Source organism: Salmo salar, chromosome 11, assembly GCF_965601325.2.
Source record: "Salmo salar chromosome 11, fSalSal1, whole genome shotgun sequence".
NCBI classification, from domain to species: Eukaryota; Metazoa; Chordata; class Actinopteri; order Salmoniformes; family Salmonidae; genus Salmo; species Salmo salar.
In genome coordinates, this window is record NC_138301.1 from 81,739,030 (window position 1) to 81,759,593 (window position 20,564).

The 20,564-nt window shown below is 44.6% G+C and overlaps 1 protein-coding gene across 1 annotated transcript; it reads right to left on the reverse strand.

The window, feature by feature from the left end:
- Positions 1-1,381: 1,381 nt before the first annotated feature.
- On the reverse strand, positions 1,382-15,269 carry LOC106562947 (torsin-1A). The gene is made up of 6 exons (XM_082957559.1): positions 15,266-15,269; positions 14,531-14,590; positions 4,634-4,899; positions 4,041-4,216; positions 3,461-3,588; positions 1,382-1,866 (listed from the first exon to the last, which is right to left on the reverse strand). Exons 1-6 carry the CDS (start codon positions 15,267-15,269, stop codon positions 1,622-1,624), a joined length of 879 nt encoding a protein of 292 aa, XP_082813685.1. The 3' UTR covers positions 1,382-1,621.
- Positions 15,270-20,564: the final 5,295 nt, after the last annotated feature.

The following is a 20,564-nucleotide window of genomic DNA, read 5'->3' on the forward strand; positions in this document are numbered from 1 at the left end:
CATAATTTACAAAATATGTATTTGTGTTTAGTGAGTCCACTAGATCAGAGGCAGCAGGGATGACCACATGTTTTCTTGATAAGTGCGTGAATTTGACAAGTTCTTTTGGGGGTCAGGGAAAATGTACATTATTTTCATTAGGAATGTAGTGAAGTAAAAAATGACAAAAATACAAATAGTAAAGAACAGATAGCAAAGAAAACTTCTTAGGTAGTACTCTAAAGTATTTTTACACCACTGCATGTACTCAAACAAAAGTAAAACAAAAACACATTTTTCCTATATAAAAACCATTTGACTGAAAAATAGTGAACCTTCCTTCCTGTAATCATTTTTTGTGCATGGTTTAGATTGAGAACAGTAACTGCATGCCAACTGTAAGGCACAGTATACAATTGTACAACAAAAACATAATTGTTTCATCGTGATTAAGATATATATATATACATACAAAAAAATACATTAGATTTACAGACACAGGGCTGTTGGGCTACTCAATTAAATGATTACGACAAATCTGGATCAATCTTGAAATAAGTGAAAAATGAAAAAAAGTGTGGACTGCACACTAAATACTTGCTAAACTGACAACAGATGTTGAAATGTACACAATGCTTCTGGTGAATGAGTAAGGATAAAAAATAAAGGCAAATTATATGTAAGTTTTAAGGTGGATTTTTCCATGTCTAGATATCTGTATTGACGACAGATATAAAATACACAATTTATGGGTATCCCGTGCACCACAAATGCACAATATTTCAGTGCTACGTTTTTAATGACAATTAAAAATGGTGCAATCTGCAAGTTACAGCTGTTCAATTCTTATTTCAATTAACAATATTTACACATTGATTCTTGACGAATATAACTATCACGTTGATCTCATGGACTGTGTGAGCTCTTGCATCCATAGCACCCTCTATCATTTGGAGAGAGTGGTTACATTTCTCGGGCCCTGGCATCCCTTAGATTAACAGCAAACCAAGTGGCAGGGCTGCTGTTTGGTTTCACAAATTATTACAAATTGTAACTTTAAACCACATTTGTTTCTAATATACAACTCGTTTTCAATTGCCAATGAGTTCATGTGCAGCAGAATTCCCTGAAAAAAAATGTAATTGTTTTTGTAGATTCTCATTTACAGAATATATAAGTTAGCATCAAGCACATTGATTGGTTAAAAAGGATAACTTTAACACTTCCCTGAGTTAATAAAAAAAAAAATGGCTCTCCTTCAATTCACCCTCCTCTCTCTCAGTAGTCCATTGGTTCATCTTCAGGTAGAAGTGCCATCAGAGCAATACCGTTGATGTCCTCCACATGGTTGTGTTGACATTGGGAGACCTGATGGGCAGGTCATCATTCCCTTTCTGGGTTCAGTCACTGACTTCCTCACTCCGACTGGCGGAGATGTTCTCATTAAGAAAGAGCACACAGTAGAGTAGGAGGTAGATAGATACAGTAGCTGTTTCCTCTGAGATAGTCTACATTTCCGTCAGCAACGGAAGACTGACTGATCAGACATACAAACCACCTTTCATCCTAAATTACTACTCATTGTGATTAGATCGGTCAGTCTGCAGCTGCTGGCAGCAACGTAGTTGATCTCAAACACACACTACGTGTAGTAATCTAGCTTGCCACCGATGGTCTTGCAGCCATTGATGGAGAAGATCTTCTCGCTCTTGGGGAAATAGACCAATTCTCTGGCCATCTGGTCGACCACGTCCCGGTCGGGCTTCAGGCCCTTGGCGGACATCTCTGCCATGCCACACAGCAGCACGTGTCTGTACTCCAGAGGCAGGAAAGGGATGAAGAAGTCAACTAGGTTCTTGTCTATCAGACTGGTGTGCCACAACCCACCTACACAGAAAGGGAGGGAGGGGGGACACAGTCATAAGATAGGCAAGAAGACACTACCACCAATTCCTCTCAAATGTACACAAGTGCCTCTGGGGTAAGGATAGTCATAAGATAGGCAGGAGCAAGAAAGGCAGATGGACAGAATAGAGAGATACAACACAGGTCATCTTTGTACTGAAGGACTGAAAAGTCTCCAATAACATCCCAATTCTTCTAACCCCAGGCTTAGTAACAAAGGGAAAAATCCTAACCTAAGAGAAACATACACTACATGACCAAAAGTATGTCGACACCTGCTCGTCAAACATCTCATTCCAAAATGATGGGCATTAATATGGAGTTCGTCCCCCCTTTGCTGCTATAACAGCCTCCACTCTTCTGGGAAGGCTTTCCACTAGATGTTGGAACCTTGCAGCGGGGACATGCTTCCAGTCAGCCATGAGCATTAGTGAGGTCAGGAACTGATGTTGGGCAATTAGGCCTGGCTCGCAGCCGGCGTTCCAATTCATCCCAAATGTGTTCGATGGAGTTGAGGTCAGGGCTCTGTGCAGCCCAGTCAAGTTCTTCCACACCAATCTCGACAAACCATTTCTGTATGGACATCGCTTTGTGCACGGGAGCATTGTCATGTTGAAACAGGAAAGGGCCTTCCCCAAACTGTTGCCACAAAGGTGGAAGCACAGAATCGTCTAGAATGTCATTGTATGCTGCAGCGTTAAGATTTCCCTTTAGTGGAACTAAGGGGCCTAGCCCGAACCATGAAAAACAGCCCCAGACAATTATTCCTCCTCCACAAAACTTTACAGTTGGCACTATGCATTCGGCCAGGTAGCGTTCTCCTGGCATCCGCCAAACCCAGATTCATCCGTCACACTGCCAGATGGTGAAGCGTGATTCATCACACCAGAGAACGCGTTTCCACTGCTCCAGAGTCCAATGGCGGTGAGCTTTACACCATTCCAGCTGAAACTTGGCATTGCGCATGGTGATCTTAGGCTTGTGTGCGGCCATGGAAACCTTAGGCTTGTGTGCGGCAAAGGAAACCCATTTCATGAAGCTTCCGACTAAGTGTTCTTGTGCTGACGTTGCTCCAGAGGCAGTTTGGAACTCGGTAGTGAGTGTTGCAACCGAGGACAAACTATTTTTACGTGCTACGCACTTCAGCACTCGGCGGTCCCGTTCTGTGAGCTTGTGTGGCATACCACTTCGCGGCTGAGCCGTTGTTGCTCCTAAACGTTTCCACTTCACAATAACAGCACATACAGTTGAACGGAGCATCTCTTGCAGGGCAGAAATTTGACGAACTGACTTGTTGAAAAGGTGGCATCCTATGATAGTGCCACGTTGAAATTCACTGAGCTCTTCAGTAAGGCCATTTTCCTGCCAATGTTTGTCTATGGAGAATGCATGGCTGTGTGCTCGATTTTATACACCGGTCAGCAACAGGTGTGGCTGAAATGTCCAAATTCACTAATTTGAAGGGGTGTCTACATACTTTTGTACATATAGTGTATGATTTGTTAAATATGGAAAAGGGTTACCAAAATGCATAAGTTAGGCTTCAGCCCTAAAGGACGGCAAAGAGGTGGCTTACTCTGCTTGCTGTTGAACACGGACAGGGAGAGAGCTGGTTCTAAGTGTTGCAGCTTGATCTCCTCTCGGTCTCGACCTGCTTTCCAGAAGTCCAGAACCACCTGCGTGATGTGCTCTCCTCCAGCGTTACTATGGAGATGAGCAAAACAAACTAATAGATATTAAATGTGGTCCAAAGTGGGTTTTTTTTTCTTCTTCTCACTGGTCCGGTCGGACCTGTTGGCCAAAAATCTACAAGCCCGAACAGAATTTTCACTGGTCCGGATATTGGGTAGTTTATAAATGCATTAGGGTCATGTCGGGCCTAGGTCAGGGTTCCCCAATAGGTGGTCCGCGTGGTGATTTTATTTGCAAAATCTGAAGTAACTCAACTTTAATTTTGGGGTTCCGTATCTGATTCACAGCTGATTTTCAGCTAAGTAAAAATATGGTCACTACAACGAGTCGTTAAGTTGCGGGAAAGATAGGATGATTGATGACTACTATACTGTATTTGAATGTAAATCCAGTTTAAAAAATACAAAAGTCTCCAAAAACAACACATGAATTCTTATCACACATTGCTGGTCTGTCTGCCCTACCTGAGGAAGATGAAGATGGCTTGGCGGTAGGAGACCCCGTCCAGATATTCGTAGTAATCCAAGTAGGGCTTTATACAGTCAATCAGGCCAGGGTGCATCTTGTCCATCTCGTCAAAGATGAACATGGAACGCGGGCAGTTGGTGACGTTGCCTTTGATCCACTGCTGCAGCTGAGACTGAGGGATGGTCACAACAGTTTAAACACAGACTTATCTACAGCAGTGAAGACAGTTTACAGCATAGCCGCAAAATACATGTACAAATTCTTTTCAGCTATACATTCTCTATCATATAGAACCATCAAATTCAAATCTGGGCCTTGAAGCCAGTTCAAATGTATTTTTTCCATTCTTCCCATCTAACCAGGGACTGATTTAGACCTGGGACACCAGGTGGGTACAATTAATAATCAGGTAGAACAGAAAACCATCAGTACTCTGGAACTCGTAGGGTAAGATTTGAATACCCCAATATAGAATATGCATAATAGTGATTTTATTTTTTACAACCTAATTCTCCATTGAGAATTTCTCTGCCACGGTTACGAGATACTATATTGTATTTCATTCAATATAACAAAATACTTGTTTTACCTTGTAGTTTTCAATCTGACTCAGATGAAGGAAGTGAGCTGTAGACACAAACTGATGGATGAAACTGCTGGCCATGCCCTCCTTGTAGATGTTTTCAGCTATCAACTGGCTGACTAAGTTCTTCCCTGTGCCAGTCCAGCCATGTAGAGAGAGCACCAGGGGCTTTTTAGGGTTTTTATTGTTCATGAAACCCGTTACAGCTTTCTGGACGACTCTGGAGGCAACATGTTGACCAAACAGCTTCTGATCTAGGGCCACTTCCAAACCTGATGACAGGGCAGAAATTGATTATTAGTGTCAATGAATGGGACGTGCTATGAATACACCACCATTATTTCCATACTAATTACAGGTGGTTATCTTCATAACATGTGATTAGTTATGCATGTAGGGTACAGCTGCTAAGTAGGCTAGTGGTGCGCAGGTCAGCTGTTTGTTCACCCCCACCCGCCCGCAATTGCTAATAACCGATCAGCAACCGCCAGACTATATGTGATAAAGTGAAAATCTGTGGCCAGCACCCGACCCTAACCTGCTAATATAGAAACTCCACTGTAGGCTACAGTTAGAGATGGTGGAAGGATTTTTTTTGACTGATTTAGGCTTGGTTTCTGGTTATAATTTCAGACATTTTGGTAGACGATTTGTTGGTAAACTCCTACAATTAGATACATGCAGCTTCTCTTCTGTCATATGTTGCACTGGAAGAATAAATAAACCCTTGCTCACCAGAATGAATGCTTCAATCTAGTTGACATCAGTAAAGTTCTCTCTGTCATCTTTGCCTCTTTTGCGAAGGAAATACATTTAAGCTGTGAAAATGACCCAAAATGTTTCTGATATGATTTCAGTTGGGGCTTGGATGCATATTTTGTGTGGTTGAAATAGCTTATGATGCTGATAAAGATAGATACCGTCTGTAGAGGTGCTAACTATGCATTCTCATAAGATGCTGAAAAAAAATAAAAAATTCTCCACTCCTGTTCCCGAGTCAAAATTGTGCCTACATTTGGTGTATAATTTTACTGCAAGCAATGCTTAAATCTGCAGGAGTTACTATTAAGGCTATGTCAGTGGTTATAGACTTACAGTCAGTGTCCAGATTTCAGTTTCCATTCAACCCATCTGAACAGTAGCCTAGGTTACAGTTCCCTTCATGTGCATAGGCCTATTTGAAGTCCCTTTCTTGTAACTGTCAAATTTGTGTAGCGCCTCACAATCATCACACACAACATAGCCGGCACTACTATCATCCTCTTTTACCACTTCACCAACTATTTCCCAAATATTACTTCTCTCTAAGTGAATTAAACTCCCGACGTTGTCCTTCTTGCCTCAGTGGATCGATTTTTCTGCCTGTTCCCATTTGGCGATTGGCGTGTAGGCTATAGTAGAATAAGGGTGTAAAATAAGGTCTGTTTCAGTGAAGGCTTACCCTGGCGTGACGTTTTGATAACCATGTAAATCTCTCTAGGACAAGGTGACTTTTATCAATATATTCACCTGTATTACCACCACCACCACCCCCCCCCCCCCACCCCCCCCCGCAAAATGAAATGCTAATTTGCTGCTAATGTGGATATCATAAAGAACTACAAATGCCATGATGATATGGCCAAGACTGCCAAATCAAGGCAAAAGTTAGAATCCCTGGATTAACTATCTAATGTTAGCTTAATGTAGTAATGAATAAATTGGCAACATTTCTTTAAATAGACAATTCTGTTAACTGTCTTGTGTGGGTTTGAAACTGACACAACATCTGATAGCAAAGGTGTCAAGCTAGAGATGATGTGCAGGAGCTTGCAGGGATTTTTTTGCCTGTGTACTTTGATGCTAATTAGCATTTTTGAATCTGTGAGTAAATAGAGCCAAATATATTGATAAGTCACCTTGTCCGAAAGAGATTTACATGGTTATCAAAACGTCACACCAGGGTAAGCCTACACGAAACACAGTCCTTATTTTCAGTGTTTCTAAAATCCCTTACGGGGAAAAAATGGTAGAAAAATGATTGGAACCATTTCCCTGTTTGACCACTAGGTTTTATGGGTATTATGACACCTCCACTTGGGGCTCTTATTTGCCGCGTGTACAGTTACATGCTGACCAGACCACTCGTATGCATGTTGATTTTGCCAAGCATTAAAACATTAAATGGCAATTTAGCTAGTGGTTGCTAGCTAATTTGTCCTGGGATATAAACATTGGGTTGTTATTTTACCGGAAATGCACAAGGTCCTTTACCTCGACAATTAATCCACAGATAAAAGGGTAAAAATGTGTTTCTAGTAATCTCTCCTCCTTCAGGCCTCTTCTTTGGACTTTATAGAAATAGGCCCGAGTTGGAATTCCGAGTTGGACGACCGTTCAAATCGATTTTTCCCAGTCTGAGCTAGTTTTTTTCCCCCGAGTTCCCAGTTGTTTTGAACGTACTGAAGTTGGAGATTTCCGAGTTCCCAGTTGTTTTGAATGCGGCATTAGACCCCTAAAGCTTACACACTGATGTCAGAGCCTAAACTAATTAAATACAAACCTCAAAATAGCCTATAGATATACAGTACTAGTCAAACCTTTGGACACACCTACTCATTCAAGGGTTTTTCTTTATTTTAATTATTTTCTACATTGTAGAATAATAGTGAAGACATCAAAACTATGAAATAACACATATGGAATCATGTAGTAACCAAAAAATGTTAAATCTAAATATATTGTATATTTTAGATTCTTCAAAGTAGCAACCCTTTGTCTTGATGACAGCTTTGCACACTCTTGGCATTCTCTCAACCAGCTTCACCTGGAATGCTTTTCCAACAGTCTTAAAGGAGTTCCCACATATGCTGAGCACTTGTTGGCTGCTTTTCCTTCACTCTGCTCATCCCAAACCATTTCAATTGGGTTGAGGTTGGGTGATTGTGGAGGCCAGGTAATCTGACGCAGCACTCCATCACTCTCCTTCTTGGTCAAATTGCCCTTATATAGCCTGGAGGTGTCCCACTAAGCGCAAACCAGATGGGATGGCGTATCGATGGAAAGAATGCTGTAGTAGCCATGCTGTTTAAGTGTGCCTTGAATTCTAAATACATCACTGACAGTGTCACCAGCAAAGCACCCCCACACCATCACCACCTCCTCCTCCGTGCTTCACGGTGAGAACTATACATGCGGAGATCATCCGTTCACCTATTCTGTCTCAAAGACACGACGGTTGCAACCAAAAATCTCAAATTTGGACTCATCAGACCAAAGGACAGATTTCCACTGGTCTAATATCCATTGCTCATGTTTCTTGGCCCAAGCAAGCAAGTCGCCTGAGGTAGAGTATCTCATGATAAGCTGTAGACCACACTATCTACCTAAAGATTTTATATCTATATTCTTCGTAGCTATCTATTTACCACCACACACCGATGCTGGCACTAAGACCGCACTCAATGAGCTGTATACGGTCATAAGCAAACAGGAAAACGCTCATCCAGAGGCGGCGCTCATAGTGGCCGGGGACTTTAATGCAGGGGAACTTAAATCCATTTTACCTAATATCTACCTGCATGTTAAATGTGCAACCAGAAGGGGGGAAAAAAACTCTACACCACCTTTACTCCAAACACAGAGATGTGTACAAAGCTCTCCCTCCATTTGGCAAATCTGACCATAATACTATCCTCCTGATTCCTGCTTACAAACAAAAATTAAAGCAGGAAACATGCGCTGACCAACTGGCAAGTGTCTTCACTGACATTATCAACCTCTCCCTGTCTGAGTCAGTAATACCAACATGTTTCAAGCAGACCAATATAGTCCCTGTACCCAAGAACACTAAGGTAATCTGCCGAAATGACTACCGACCCGTAGCACTCACATCTGTAGCCATGAAGTTCTTTGAAAGGCTGGTCATGGCTCACAACACTATTATCCCAGAAACCGCCCGAACAGATCCACAGATGATGCAATCTCTATTGCATCAACAGTGCCCTTTCCCACCTGGACAAAAGGAACACTTATGTGAAAATGCTAATCATTGACTACAGCTCAGTGTTCAACACCATAGTGTCCTCAAAGCTCATCACTAAGCTAAGGACCCTGGGATTAAACACCTCCCTCTGCAACTGGATCCTGGACTTCCTAACGGGCCACCCCAGGTAACAACACATCCGCCACACTGAACCTCAACACGGGGCCCCTCAGGGGTGCATACTCAGTCCCCTCCTGTACTCCCTGTTCACTCACGACCAAGCACGACTAAAACACCATCATTAAGTTTACCAATGACACAATAGTGGTAGGCCTGATCACCGACAATGACGAGACTGCCTATAGGGAGGAGGTCAGAGACCTCGCAGTGTGGTGCCTAAACAACAACCTCTCCCTCAACGTGATCAAGACAAAGATGATAGTTTCCCTGTGGCTCAGTTGGTAGAGCATGGTGTTTGCAACGCCAGCATGGTGTGTGCAACGTCAGGGTTGTGGGTTCGATTCCCACGGGGGGCCAGTACAATTGTTTTTAATAAAAAATGTAAAAAAAAATGCATGAAATGAAATGTATGCATACACTACTGTAAGTCGCTCTGGATAAGAGCATCTGCTAAATGACTAAAATGTAAAATGTAAATGTATAGTGGACTACAGGAAAAGGAGGACCGAGCACGCCCCCATTCTCATTGACGGGGCTGTAGTGGAGCAGTTTGAGAGCTTCAAGTTCCTTGGTGTCCACATCACCAACAAACTAACATGGTCCAAGTACACTAAGACAGTCGTGAAGAGGGCAGGACCAAACCAATTCCCCATCAGGACACTGAAAAGATTTGACATGGGTCCTCAGATCCTCAAAAGGTTCTATAGCTGACTGGTTGCATCACTGCCTGGTATGGCAACTAGTCGGCCTCTGACCGCAAGGCACTAGAGGGTAGTGCATACAGCCCAGTACATCACTGGGGCCAAGCTTCCTGCCATCCTGGACCTATATACCAGGCAGTGTCAGGGGAAGGCCCTAAAAATAGTCAAAGACTCCAGCTACCCTAGTCATTGACTGTTCTCTCTGCTACCACACAGCAAGTGGTACCGGCACACCAAGTCTAGGTCCAAGAGGCTTCTAAACAGCTTCTACCCCCAAGCCATAAGACTCCTGAACATCTAATCAAATGGCTACCCAGACTATTTGCATTGCTCCCCCCTCCCCCACCTCTTTTACACTGCTGCTACTCTTTTATTATCTATGCATAGTCACTTTAACAACTCTACCTACATGTACAAAGAATATCTAGTTAACAGAAGAAAAGAAAGAGAAAATCAGGACAGAAGAAAAAGGATATCAAAGTGAAACAGTTCTCTAAAGACACAAGAGACAATAATACAAGAAACAACACTTCTGTAGCTTGTCAACTATGTGTCTGTCTATCCCTGTTCTCTCCTCTCTGCACAGGCCATACAAACGCTTCACACCGCGTGGCCGCTGCCACTCTAACCTGGTGGTCCCAGCGCGCACGACCCACGTGGAGTTCCAGGTCTCCGGCAGCCTCTGGAACTGCCGGTCTGCAGCCAACAAGGCTGAGTTCATCTCAGCCTATGCTACCCTCCAGTCCCTAGACTTCCTGGCGCTGACGGAAACATGGATTACCACAGATAACACTGCTACTCCTACTGCTCTCTCTTCGTCTGCCCACGTGTTCTCGCATACCCCTAGAGCATCGAGCCAGCGGGGTGGTGGCACTGGAATCCTCATCTCTCCCAAGTGGACATTCTCTCTTTCTCCCCTGACCCATCTGTCTATCTCCTCATTTGAATTCCATGCTGTCACAGTTACCAGCCCTTTCAAGCTTAACATCCTTATCATTTATCGCCCTCCAGGTTCCCTTGGAGAGTTCATCAATGAGCTTGACACCTTGATAAGTTCCTTTCCTGAGGATGGCTCACCTCTCACAGTTCTGGGTGACTTTAACCTCCCCACGTCTACCTTTGACTCATTCCTCTCTGCCTCCTTCTTTCCACTCCTCTCCTCTTTTGACCTCACCCTCTCACCTTCCCCCCCTACTCACAAGGCAGGCAATACGATTGACCTCATCTTTACTAGATGCTGTTCTTCCACTAATCTCATTGGAACTCCCCTCCAAATCTCCGACCACTACCTTGTATCCTTTTCCCTCTTGCTCTCATCCAACACTTCTCACTCTGCCCCTACTCGGATGGTATTGCGCCGTCCCAACCTTCGCTCTCTCTCTCCCGCTACTCTCTCCTCTTCCATCCTATCATCTCTTCCCTCTGCTCAAACCTTCTCCAACCTATCTCCTGATTCTGCCTCCTCAACCCTCCTCTCCTCCCTTTCTGCATCCTTTGATTTTCTCTGTCCCCTATCCTCCAGGCCGGCTCGGTCCTCCCCTCCTGCTCCGTGGCTCGACGACTCACTACGAGCTCACAGAACAGGGCTCCGGGCAGCCGAGCGGAAATGGAGGAAAACTCACCTCCCTGCGGACCTGGCATCCTTTCACTCCCTCCTCTCTACATTCTCCTCTTCTGTCTCTGCTGCTAAAGCCACTTTCTACCACTCTAAATTCCAAGCATCTGCCTCTAACCCTAGGAAGCTCTTTGCTACCTTCTCCTCCCTCCTGAATCCTCCTCCCCCTCCCCCCCTCCTCCCTCTCTGCGGATGACTTCGTCAACCATTTTGAAAAGAAGGTTGACGATATCCGATCCTCGTTTGCTAAGTCAAACGACACCGCTGGTCCTGCTCACACTGCCCTACCCTGTGCTTTGACCTCTTTCTCCCCTCTCTCCCCAGATGAAATCTCGCGTCTTGTGACGGCCGGCCGTCCAACAACCTGCCCACTTGACCCTATCCCCTCCTCTCTTCTCCAGACCATTTCCGGAGACCTTCTCCCCTTCCTCACCTCGCTCATCAACTCATCCTTGACCGCTGGCTACGTCCCTTCCGTCTTCAAGAGAGCGAGAGTTGCACCCCTTCTGAAAAAACCTACACTCGACCCCTCCGATATCAACAACTACAGACCAGTATCCCTTCTTTCTTTTCTCTCCAAAACTCTTGAACGTGCCGTCCTTGGCCAGCTCTCCTGCTATCTCTCTCAGAATGACCTTCTTGATCCTAATCAGTCAGGTTTCAAGACTGGGCATTCAACTGAGACTGCTCTTCTCTGTGTCACGGAGGCTCTCCGCACTGCTAAAGCTAACTCTCTCTCCTCTGCTCTCATCCTTCTAGATCTATCTGCTGCCTTTGATACTGTGAACCATCAGATCCTCCTCTCCACCCTCTCCGAGTTGGGCATCTCCGGCGCGGCCCACGCTTGGATTGCGTCCTACCTGACAGGTCGCTCCTACCAGGTGGCGTGGCGAGAATCTGTCTCCGCACCATGCGCTCTCACCACTGGTGTCCCCCAGGGCTCTGTTCTAGGCCCTCTCCTATTCTCGCTATACACCAAGTCACTTGGCTCTGTCATATCCTCACATGGTCTCTCCTATCATTGCTATGCAGACGACACACAATTAATCTTCTCCTTTCCCCCTTCTGATAACCAGGCGGCGAATCGCATCTCTGCATGTCTGTCAGACATATCAGTGTGGATGACGGATCACCAGCTCAAGCTGAACCTCGGCAAGACGGAGCTGCTCTTCCTCCCGAGGAAGGACTGCCCGTTCCATGATCTCGCCATCACGGTTGACAACTCCCTTGTGTCCTCATCCCAGAGTGCTAAGAACCTTGGCGTGATCCTGGACAACACCCTGTCGTTCTCCACTAACATCAAGGCGGTAACCCGATCCTGTAGGTTCATGCTCTACAACATTCGCAGAGTACGACCCTGCCTCACACAGGAAGCAGCGCAGGTCCTAATCCAGGCACTTGTCATCTCCCGTCTGGATTACTGCAACTCGCTGTTGGCTGGGCTCCCTGCCTGTGCCATTAAACCCCTACAACTCATCCAGAACACCGCAGCCCGTCTGGTGTTCAACCTTCCCAAGTTCTCTCACGTCACCCCGCTCCTCCGCTCTCTCCACTGGCTTCCAGTTGAAGCTCGCATCCGCTACAAGACCATGGTGATTGCCTACGGAGCTGTGAAGGGAACAGCACCTCCATACCTTCAGGCTCTGATCAGGCCCTACACCCAAACAAGGGCACTGCGTTCATCCACCTCTGGCCTGCTGGCCCCCCTACCTCTGAGGAAGCACAGTTCCCGCTCAGCCCAGTCAAAACTGTTCGCTGCTCTGGCACCCCAATGGTGGAACAAGCTCCCTCACGACGCCAGGACAGCGGAGTCAATCACCACCTTCCGGAGACACCTGAAACCCCACCTCTTTAAGGAATACCTAGGATAGGATAAAGTAATCCTTCTACCCCCCCCCCCCCCCCCCTTAAAAGATTTAGAAGCACTATTGTAAAGTGGTTGTTCCACTGGATATCATAAGGTGAATGCACCAATTTGTAAGTCGCTCTGAATAAGAGCGTCTGCTAAATGACTTAAATGTAATGTAAATGTATATGTATATATGTACATATTACCTCGACTAACCGGTGCCCCCGCACATTGACTCTGTACCGGAACCCCCTGTATATAGCCTCGCTATTGTTATTTTGTTACTTTAATTGAAACATTTTGTAGGTATTTTTCTTAAAACTGCATTGCTGGTTAAGGGCTTGTAAGTAAGCATTTTACCGTAAGGTCTGTTTTATTCGGCGCATGTGACAAGTACAATTTGAAGGCTTGATTCACGCAGTCCCCTCTGAACAGTTGTTCAGATGTCTCTGTTACTTGAACTCTGTGATGCATTTATTTGGCCTGCAATTTCTGAGGCTGGGAACTCTAATGAACTTATTCTCTGCAGCAGAGGTAACACTAGGTCTTCCTTTCCTGTGGCAGTCCTCATGAGAGCCAGTTTCATCATAGTGAGTGATGGTTTTTTTAGACTGCACTTGAAGACATTTTCAAAGTTCTTGAAATTTTAAGGTTTGACTGAACTTAATGTCAAAGTAATGATGGACTGTCGTTTCTCTTTGCTTATTTGAGCTGTTCTTGCCATAATATGGACTTGGTCTTTTACCAAATAGGGCTATCTTCTGTATACCACCACTACCTTGTCGCAACACAACACAAAGAAAGAAATTCCACAAATGAACTTTTAACAAGGCACACCTGTTAATTGAAATGCATTCCAGGTGACAACCCCAAGAAGCTGGTTAGGAAAATGCCAAGAGAGTGCAAAGCTGTCATCAAGGCAAAGGGTGGCCACTTTGAAGAATCTCAAATATAAAATACATTTTGATTTGTTTAACACTTTGTCGGTTACTACATGATTCCATATGCGTTATTTCATATGTTTGAGTTCATAGTCTTCACTATTATTCTACAATGGAGAAAATAGTCAAATAAAGAAAAACCCTTGAATGAGTAGGTGTGTCCAAACTTTTGACTAGTACTGTACATTTCACAAGAATTATACATTTATAGATTTTAGATATTGTTTTATATTTTTTTAAGCTGCCCGCCACCCTTCCGCCCTTCATCCACACAATTTTTCATGCCCCACTAAAGTAGGCCAATGGTATATTGGTGAAGATCAATAAGCAATTGGATGACTAAAACGCAAAGGGATTAACTGTGTCTACATTATCAAATAACCTAAGTAAACCACGTTAACACATCAACCATCTAATAGCTTAGCTGTACACATACCTGTTGAATTAAAAGCAACCCATTTTGGCTCGCAACTTTCATGTAAATGATTGTACATTTTCTGCCCCACTGCTGCTAGGCCTAACGTTACTCCCGCACCGACAATTGTGGTTGAGATTGGTTCGAACGCGTTCACAAGAACACTCGATATCAAAACATAATATCCGAACAAGATGTATGTTACTCTCATTTTATCTTCAAATGAAAATGTAGCTACCTAGCTTATCATTTAGGAGTGGAAAGACGGAGGAGTGCAAATCAGCTACGATCCTTCCTCCTACGTAATCATTATGCGACAGCAAAAGCAAATGTCGCGTTCAAACAACTTTTTTTTTTTTTTATTAAACAGTAACATGCAAAACACAAGAAACACTCGAACATCTCCGACTTGAGACTTCATTACGTTCAAGATAACTGGGAACGCGTGGAAAAAAACAAACTCAGACTGGGGAAAATCTATTTGAATCAAATCAAATTCTATTTGTCACATGCGCCGAATACAACCGTGAAATGCTTACTTGCAAGCACTTAACCAACAATTCAGTTCAAGAAATAGAGGTAAGAAAACGTTTACTAAATGAACTAAAGTAAAAAAAAAAAAAAAATGTTTTACTTTAGTTCATTTAGTAAACGTTTTCTTACCTCTATTTATTGAACTGAATTGTTGGTTAAGTGCTTGCAAGTAAGTCTACACCTGTTGTATTCGGCGCATGTGACAAATAGAATTTGATTTGATTCAAATAGATTTTTCCCAGTCTGAGTTTGTTTTTTTCCACGAGTTCCCAGTTATCTGGAGTGTGTCTGAAAGGGGTTGAGTCAACAGAAGTGGGTGTATGGAAAGCAAATCAGCTAATTGGGCAGATTTTTTTCCACTCAAGATCGTTTTGCTTGGCTGATTGGGCTGCACGATGAGTGCATTGTTGACAACCATAGCATTTTAGCTAAACCTAACCCATAACCCCTTTCCTAACCTGCCACACATTTTTGCTAAACCTAACCCATAACCCTTTTCCTAATCTTAAACTCATTCTCCTAATCTCCTGCTACGTTAGTTCTCTTAACCTGCCTAGTTAATTCTCCTCTGTTAGTTCTCTTTTCTTTTCTTCTGCCCAATTTCATTGTATCCAATTGGTAGTAGTTACAGTCTTGTCTCATCGCTGCAACTCCCGTACGGCCTCGGGAGAGGCGAAGGTTGGGGGCCATGCGTCCTCCAAAACACAACCCAACCAAGCCGCACTGCTTCTAGACACAATGCACATCCAACCCGGAAGCCAGCCGCACCAATGTGTCGGAGGAAACACCGTACACTTGGCGACCTGGTCAGCGTGCACTGCGCCCGGCCAGCCACAGGAGTCGCTAGTGCGCGATGAGACAAGGATATCCCTGCCGGCCGAACCCGGACGACGCTGGGCCTCCCGGTCGCGGCCGGCTGCGACAGAGCCTGGGCTCGAACCCAGAATCTCTGGTGGTATGTTAGTTCTCTTAACCTGCTATGTAAACATTAAGCTGACCGCGGTGCACCCGCTATGGCTGTCTAATAATGAAGCACTGATGTTACACCCATCCCTGTTGATCCACCCACTTCTTTTGCAACGCCCACTTTCAGATACACTCCAAGTATGCAGTTACCTGTGCCTGCCAAATTGGGCTACTTTGAAAACAATGTATTGGTCACTTTTTTTGGGGGGGGGGGCTACTTCTAAATTGCACCACGGCCGCCATGGCATTTCTCTTTTGTACAGATGCGAGTGATAGTTATTTAGACAGGGTACCTTGGTGTTCTTGGGCACAGGGACTATAGTGGTCTGCTTGAAACATGTAGGTATTACAGACCATTGGGTTGGGAAGTGAAATTATTTTCCAATCGTTCCATTCTGAACAGAACCGTACTGTTTTTCAATACATTCCGCTGTTTGACCAGCAAAATAAAGTTCTGTACTGGTTTGAACCCAAAAGAAGTAATGGTCTATATTGTTACTTTTTAAACCTACTTAAAAAAAGATATATACATATATATTTAGCTCAACATTAAATTAACAATGGATAGAGCAGCTTGCTATGGAGTGGGCAAGCTACATATATGCATTGGACAGACAAGTGTGGTGTAGAATGCGGGGGGGAGGAGAGCGTGGGCATGAAGCGCTGGGCATCTTGTTGTAATGTAATGCATTATCTGAATTAGGTCCACATAATTATACCTACGGAGTAGCGGCTTCAATGAAGGAACTTTGAATGTCTTTGAAATTCAGAGAGTTGGCTTAATTAACGTTGGTCCACAGCTAGCCGTTGATTATGACTCTCAGAATCATTACATTACACAAAATGCCACCTAGAGTTTGAGAGCTAGACCAGAGCTAGCTAACAAGCTAGCTAGCTAACATAACAAGCTAGCTAGCTAACAAGCTTGTACGTGCAGAGCGGCACCAGAATTAAAAACAAAACACGTCTTACCTTTTTGAAGTTTATAAATCCAATGTAGGCAGGTAGCCTAAACACACACACACACACAGACAGACACATTTCAGCTGGCAGGCAGGCAGACACTAGAATAAGTTTCTGAGTTACAGTGAATGCTTTGCATAGGCGGTTCCCATGATTTTATAATAACAGTTCTGTTCCGAAACAGATAATTTTCGTTCTCGGGTCTGGTTCTGTTCCTCGAACAAATGTTATTTTCTGGTTTCCGTTCTCTTCCCTGAACCGGTTAAAACCAGTTACAGCCTGGATCAGGGAGAGGTTGAAAATGTCAGTGAAGACACTTACCAGCTGGTCAGTGCATGCTCTGAGTATGTGTCCTGGTAATCCGTCTGGCCTTGTGAATGTTAACCTGTTTAAAGGTCTTACATCGGCTACGGAGAGCGTGATCAATAGCTGGTGCTCTCAAGCATGGTTTAGTGTTGCTTGCTTCAAAGCGAGCATAGAAGGCATTTCGCTCATCTGGTAAACTCAGTGGTGTAACTGGGTTTCCCTTTGTAATCTGTGATAGTTTGTAATCTGTGATAGTCCTGTATTGTCGCTTTGCCTATTTGGTTTGTTGGAGGGCGTAGTGGGATTTCTTATAAGCATCAATGACATCGAATGGGTCCCGGAACATATTCCAGTATGTGCTAGCAAAACAGTCCTGTGGCTTAGCACCCACCTCATCTGACCACTTCTGTATTGTGACCGTACATACAGTGCATTCGGAAAGTATTCAGACCCCTTGACCTTTTCCACATTTTGTTACATTACAGCCTCATTCTAAAGTTTATTGAAATCTTTTTTTCTCATCAATCTACACACAATACCCCATAATGACAATGCAAAAATAAGTTGTTTTCTTGACATTTTTGAAAATATTAAATTAAAAACTGAAATTTCCATTTACATCAGACCCTTTACTCAGTACTTTGTTTAAGCACCTTTGGCGGCAATTACAGCCTCAAGTCTTCTTGGGTATGACGCTACAAGCTTGGCACACCTGTACTTGGGGAGTTTCTCCCATTCTTCTCTGCAGATTCTCTCAAGCTCTGTCAGGTTGGATGAGGAGCGTCGCAGCACAGCTATTTTCAGGTCTCTCCAGAGATGTTTGATTGGATTCAAGTCTGGGCTCTGGCTGGGCCACTCAAGGACATAGAGACTTGTCCCGAAGCCACTCCTGTGTTGTCTTGGCTGTGTGCTTAGGGTCGTTGTCCTGTTGGAAGGTGAACCTTCGCCCCAGTCCGAGGTCCTGAGTGCTCTGGAGCAGGTTTTTTATCAAGGATCTCTCTGTACTTTGCTCCATTTATCTTTCCCTCAATCCTGACTAGTCTCCCAGTCCCTGCCGTTGAAAAACATCCCCACAGCATGATACTGCCACCACCATGCTTAACCGTATTGGTGCCAGGTTTCTTCCAGACGTGACGCTTGGTATTCAGGCCAAAGAAAATTCAACCTTGGTTTCATCAGATAACAGAATTTTGTTTCTCATGGTCTGAGTCCTTTAGGTGCCTTTTGGCAAACTCCAAACAGGCTGTCCTGTGCCTTTTACTGAGGAGTGGCTTCCGTCTGGCCGCTCTACCACAAAGGCCTGATTGGTGGAGTGCTGCAGAGATGGTTGTCCTTCTGAAAGGTTCTCCCATCTCCACAGAGGAACTCAGGAGCTCATCGGGTTCTTGGTCACTTCCCTGACCAAGGCCCTTCTCCTCCAATTGCTCAGTTTTACCAGGCTGCCAGCTCTAGGAAGAGTCTTGGTGGTTCCAAATGTCTTCCATTTAAGAATGATGAAGGCCACTGTGTTCTTGTGGACCTTTAATGCTGCAGACATTTTCTGGTACCCTTCCCCAGATCTGTGCCCGACACAATCCTGTCTCGGAGATCTACGAACAATTCCTTCGACCTCATGGCTTGGTTTTTGCTCTGACAAGCACTGTCAACTGTGGGACCTTATATAAACAGATGTGTGCCTTTCCAAATCATGTCCAGTCAATTGAATTTACGTCAGGTGGACTCCAATCAAGTTATAGAAACATCTCAAGGATGATCAATGGAAACAGAATGCACTCAACTTCAATTTCGTGTCTCATAGCAAAGGGTCTGAATACTTATGTAAATAAGGTATTCATGTTTTTTAATATTAATAGATTTGTTCAAATTTCTAAAAACCTGTTTGTGCTTTGTCATTGTGGGGTCTTGTGTAGATTGATGAGTACAATTTTTTATTTAATCAATTTTAGAATAAGGCTGTAATGTAACAAAATGTTGAAAAAGTCAAGGGGTCTGAATACTTTCTGAATGCACTGTATATATCCCAACCATAAATCATGCATTACAGGCAACATCCACACTGAGCTAAAGGCTAGAGCGGCTTCTTTCAAGAAATGGGTGTTGCAGAAGTAGTATGTAGACAACTGGGCTGTGGCTTTGCTGTTTCAATACTAAAGCACTCTGTTCCAAAAGAGATACTGATGATACCTTCTAAATGTGATGGCTCTGAATGTACACTGCTCAAATAAATAAAGGGAACACTAAAATAACACATCCTAGATTTGAATGAATGAAATAATCATTTTAAATACTTTTTTCTTTACATAGTTGAATGTACTGACAACAAAATCACACAAAAATAATCAATGGAAATCCAATTTATCAACCCATGGAGGTCTGGATTTGGAGTCAAACTCAAAATTAAAGTGGAAAACCACACTACAGGCTGATCCAACTTTGATGTAATGTCCTTAAAACAAGTCAAAATGAGGCTCAGTAGTGTGTGTGGCCTCCACGTGCCTGTATGACCTCCCTACAACGCCTGGGCATGCTCCTGATGAGGTAGCGGATGGTCTCCTGAGGGATCTCCTCCCAGACCTGAACTAAAGCATCCGCCAACTCCTGGACAGTCTGTGGTGCAACGTGGCGTTGGTGGATGGAGCAAGACATGATGTCCCAGATGTGCTCAATTGGATTCAGGTCTGGGGAACGGGCGGGCCAGTTCATAGCAGCAATGGCTTCCTCTTGCAGGAACTGCTGACACACTCCAGCCACATGAGGTCTAGCATTGTCTTGCATTAGGAGGAACCCAGGGCCAAACGCACCAGCATATGGTCTCACAAGGGGTCTGAGGTTCTCATGTCGGTACCTAATGGCAGTCAGGCTACCTCTGGCGAGCACATGGAGGGCTGTGCGGCCCCCCAAAGAAATGCCACCCCACACCATGACTGACCCACCGCCAAACCGGTCATGCTGGAGGATGTTGCAGGCAGCAGAACGTTCTCCACGGCGTCTCCAGACTCTGTCACGTCTGTCACATGTGCTCAGTGTGAACCTGCTTTCATCTGTGAAGAGCACAGGGCGCCAGTGGCGAATTTGCCAATCTTGGTGTTCTCTGGCAAATGCCAAACGTCCTGCACGGTGTTGGGCTGTAAGCACAACCCCCACCTGTGGACGTCGGGCCCTCATACCACCCTCATGGAGTCTGTTTCTGACCGTTTGAGCAGACACATGCACATTTGTGGCCTGCTGGAGGTCATATTGCAGGGCTCTGGCAGTGCTCCTCCTGCTCCTCCTTGCACAAAGGCGGAGGTAGCGGTCCTGCTGCTGGGTTGTTGCCCTCCTACGGCCTCCTCCACGTCTCCTGATGTACTGGCCTGTCTCCTGGTAGCGCCTCCATGCTCTGGACACTACGCTGACAGACACAGCAAACCTTCTTGCCACAGCTCACATTGATGTGCCATCCTGGATTCGCTGCACTACCTGAGCCACTTGTGTGGGTTGTAGACTCCGTCTCATGCTACCAC